General features: G+C 56.5%; 1 protein-coding gene across 3 annotated transcripts in view; it reads left to right on the top strand.

The window, feature by feature from the left end:
• Window positions 1-4,359, top strand: part of NPDC1 (neural proliferation, differentiation and control 1) — a 24,075-nt gene that overhangs the window by 12,781 nt on the left and 6,935 nt on the right. For 2 of the 3 annotated variants that reach the window (XM_057384079.1, XM_057384077.1), the window contains exon 2: window positions 1,099-1,242. In XM_057384079.1, coding sequence (XP_057240062.1) covers window positions 1,099-1,242 — 144 coding nt within the window. The remainder of the gene's footprint in view (window positions 1-1,098; window positions 1,243-4,359) is intronic. The other variant, XM_057384078.1, reaches the window with a different exon arrangement.

Raw genomic sequence — 4,359 nt, 5'->3', positions numbered from 1 at the left:
CATCCAGCTCTTCCTCCTGAACAGTTATGGCCAGTCTGAGCACTGGGTGCGCTGAAGGGCACCTGGTTCCACACTGCCACCAGCTTGTGAGGGACAGACTGCAGCAGGACCAGCAATGTCACCGTCAAAGCCGGTGCTCCCCAGAGCCCACTGCCGCACATGGCATCTGAATACTGGCCCTGCATGTCACTGTCCTGTCTGGTCACAGTTCCTCTCTCCAGCTCTGTCTATGATTTGACACCATCACCTGGTCCAGGACTCAGCTTTGTGTGGTACACAGGGACCTTGTGTCCTCCACAGAGGTCCCACTGGTCTGAGATCACTTGGGGTGAAGACCCTGGCATGATGGCACTGCCATAGCACAGTGGGCTGGTGAGGCTGGAGCCTGAGGGGACTCATGCCTGTACCCAGGGAGTAGAGACTCTCTGGGGYTGACATGGGCATGAGATGCTCCATSAAATTGTGAGCAAGGTTTGSGGTGCAGTGCAGCACCAGTGAGGGCTGGCTCCCAGGCAGTGCTGAAGGGATGGGAGCCTAAGTGCTGGTGCCAACACTGTCACAGCCCCACTGAGGCTTTGGGGGAGTTGGTTTGGGACTTTTGGTTTGACAGTCAYCACACAAGCATTGGTTTGTGCTGGTTGGATTTCATCACCCTGTGCAGGACAGGCAGGAGYRGGGATTCWGGTCACTGCCCRCTCTGCAGGGCTCAGTGTCCTGCARCACTACCATGGGGTGTCCCACAAGACGCTGGCACCCTAGGGCTGGGTGGGAGGATGGGCACTGCATGCTCTTCATTGCAGGCAGCAAACTGCCTTGTGCAGGTCATGCAGTCACAGACTATTTCGAATTGGAACGGACCCATGAAGATCATTGAGTCCAACTCCTTTGCTTGTTGTCAATGGCAGCCTGCAATGGCTTCGTGGAGGCAAAGCATGTCAAGGGGCAGCTGTGGTGAAGCCCATCGATAGCTGGGAGCTGCAGCAGGAGCAGCCATGGGCAGCTTGGGGCAGCTGGATCCCACTCCAAGAGTCCGTGARCAGACCTGGGGCATGTTTGACCCCTCTCCTCCTCCTGAGCTGTTCTCTCCTGTCCCCACAGCAGCATCATGTCCCCGGAGCCTGGACTGTGCCCTGCAGCGCCGAGAGTTCTGCCCACCAGGGTCAGGTGCCTGCGGGCCCTGCCTGCCCCCCTTCCAGGAGGATGACCACGGACACTGCGTCCAGAAGCAGCTCTCACCCAGTGGTAGGTGCACCACTCTCCACCCCTCTGCCTGCACACTTACAATGCACCTCTGCAGCTCTGGTAGTTTCTGTGCCTCAGGGCAGCCCCCCACCCCAGCAGTACCCCATCCACTTCCTTCTATCCATGGCAGCTGTATCTCTGTGCAAATGGCTGCTCTTCTCCCTCTCACCCCACTCTCCTCAGCTGCGGGGTGGTTTTGGGCTGGCAACCCCATCCTGCTCTACGTGCATCCTCTTCTGGTGGTTGCATGTGGCCCTGCCAGCACCGTGGGAGCCCAGGACCTCCAAGGACAGGAGTGGGACAGGCAGCCTCTGGGGCTCTTCCAGGTTTCAGGCTTTGTAGGAGTAGGGGAGCAGTTTTCAGTGCATGGAGCTGTGACATGCTGACTCTGTGACTGACTAAAACTGGTGCCCATGGCCTCACCCATCTCAGAGCTGAGCTGTGCTGGTGTTGGGGATTTGAGTGCCTTATTGCCTTTGGTGTGAAATGTTGGGCTGTGGTTCAGGACTGCTGTTTCCTCCTTAGCTGATGCCCAGTAGGGCTGGAGTCAGCTCTGACAGGAGGACCTGGCTGCACACCAGGGCACCGAGGGCTGCAATGGGTGTTTTCCTGGCCCCTTTCCTGAGGGGTGTGATGGGCTGTGGCAGTCTGGGTGTCTGCACTGTGCCAGTGGGCAGAGAGATGGGCAGAACACCCTGGGAGCAGCAGCCCATGGTCTCCCATCCCACTGCTGTTGCAATACTTGAATGGTGCTCCCAAATGCAGCCTTGGCACCTCTGTCCCTGGTTCAGCTGCAAACAGTGCTGGCACAGGTATTTTTTCATGTGACAGTCAACTCTTCCTGCAGCTTGGAAAGCCACGGCAGAGCTATTTCTGTGCCCTCTTACAACAGTTTTGTGCAGGTTCAACTTGCAGGTGAACTAAGACCAGACCATAATTATAGCTCCACACTATTWTTTTTGCTATAACTAAAGTGGAGTGACCTCTGTGGCTGGAGAAGAGCCCAGGACCGGCCATGCCTTTAGGCTGCTCCTGATGGGTTCTGCTGGGGAGATAAGGTGGTGCCTCTGGAGTGCCTCTGAATCACCTCCTGCTGCAGAACATATTGGCATCTCCCTCAGCCCACCATTCTCCACCTGCTCTTGACTCCCACTGCCTCCAAAAGTCTCCTGCTAAGGRGATCCCAGCTACAGGAGAGCTTCCTAAAATATTCACGGTGGCTTGTCCTGCCAGGCAGGATGGACAAGCACTGGTCATTGAACCAGGGAGGCAGCTCCCCCTGCATCYRAACTCCATGCAGACRTGAAGGAATCKCTGGGTTTTGCRGGATTGCTTTGTGTTGTTGAGCACRTTCAGGGTCCTGTCAGGGTGTGGTTAGAGTTGTCCTTCACCCATGGCTCAGACTGAGTGGGCACATGGAGAATGGCAGAGCCCAGCATRCCTTCAGTGCCATTCCTCCTGGGAGGAGAATTACCCTGTCTATTGGAGGGGAGACCCCCAAAGCAAGGCCCTTTGGCTGAAATGGGAGGGATAGCTGGGAGGATGAGAGGGGATGGCAYAGGGATGGGGTCTAGACTTGGTGCCTGACAGTGATCAGCACCCCTGCCACAGGCTCCTCATCCATTGGTACTGAATGGCTTTAGCAGTTGTTTACAGTTTATTTTTAATRTGAAGTCTTGAGAGCAAATTCCCATCTTGGAAGGGCTGCACATGCGCTGGGGTCTCCATAGCAACCCAGCTCCTTTCTGGAGGATGTGGTGACAGTTGCATCCTCACCCAGAGAGATGCAGGACCACAGTACCATCCTCTAAGGACCCACCAYGGGTGGATGGTGACACCAAGATCTCTCCCGGCCCCATCCTGTTGYCCCAAGCAATGCCACTAACGTGTAGTAGCAAAAGTGTGGGGGCTGTGGTAAATAAAAAAGGGAGATCCCCTCTCAAATCCTCTATTTTAGCCTCCTGAAGATGCCCAGCTCCTCTTGGCAGGGAGGCACCATTTTTTTTTTTCCATGGGGGCTTTCACATCCTGCCTGTACCTTGGTCTAGTAGCAGCACTGGAGAAGGCTGCAAGGGAGAGGAGGAGCTGTGATAGATGTGTTTAGGRGGAGATGTGAGGCAAACAGGGGGCTGCTGCAGCACAAGATGCCTAAGCCTTTACAGGCCCTTTTGCTGTATGGGCAGCCCCTTTAAAGGGTCCTTGAGCCACTTGTGATTGCTGGTGATGCTGATCCTGGGATCCTGCTGCTACACCATCCCCACAGTTCCTGGCAGGAGTGTGGACAGGAGCTGGGGATCCTCTCCTGAGAGCAGCTTTTTGGTGTGAAAAGCACCATTTGGGGTCTCAGGAGAGCGATGCATGTGCATGGTGTGTTCCTGCATGTGTGGCGTTCTCAGCATGCCCGGCACAGCATCAGTGCCGAGGTGAGATGGGATGCAGGGAATCTTGGCACTGTGCACCCCACATCTGGCTGCCTGCACCTGGCTACTGCTCTGAGCCCCCCCCCACCCAAAATCCCACGCACACCGTGGTGCTGCATGTGTCTGTGCTSTGATGAGTTTGAGTGATGTGCTTTGGGCTGGTGGGTCCCATCCCTGCTTCTGCTTGACCATGGAGCCCCACTGGGCTGCAGGAAGTGCTTTGGGAAAAGGGGGAAAAGTGACCTCAGCTCACAGATATGGAGATTCCCCCTACCCTGCTTGCTGTGCTACCAGCACCAAGGAGGACATCGGCCATCCTGGGGGAGGACTATAAAAATTAATAGATTTGTAGGAATTTTGTGCCCTCCTGTGGACRCTGTCAGTCTCAGGTTTCTTCATCCCAGGGTTGAAGCCACATGGGTCCCTCCTTGGTCCCTGTTTCTCCAAACTGGCAGGATAGGTGTGTGTCCCGGGGTTGAGCCCTGAGGAGGGGGAAGACCTGAGGAGAGGCCGGGGCAGAGCAGAGGCGCTGCGGGGCTGTGTGCCAGCCTGGCCGTGCCATCCTGCTGCAGCAGTGGTTGCAAATACCAGGAGGGGGCACTGGCTCCCTGCACAAGCCCTGCCCGCACCTGAGTGCCCTGTGCATCTCCTGGTAGCCCTGGGTGCCCCGTGCATGTCCTGATAGCCCTGGGTGCCC

The sequence above is a fragment of the Malurus melanocephalus genome, unplaced genomic scaffold, assembly GCF_030028575.1.
Source record: "Malurus melanocephalus ecotype Western Australia unplaced genomic scaffold, MMel_1.1 scaffold_683, whole genome shotgun sequence".
Lineage (NCBI taxonomy): Eukaryota > Metazoa > Chordata > Aves > Passeriformes > Maluridae > Malurus > Malurus melanocephalus.
This window is presented reverse-complemented; position numbering and strand designations above follow the sequence as displayed.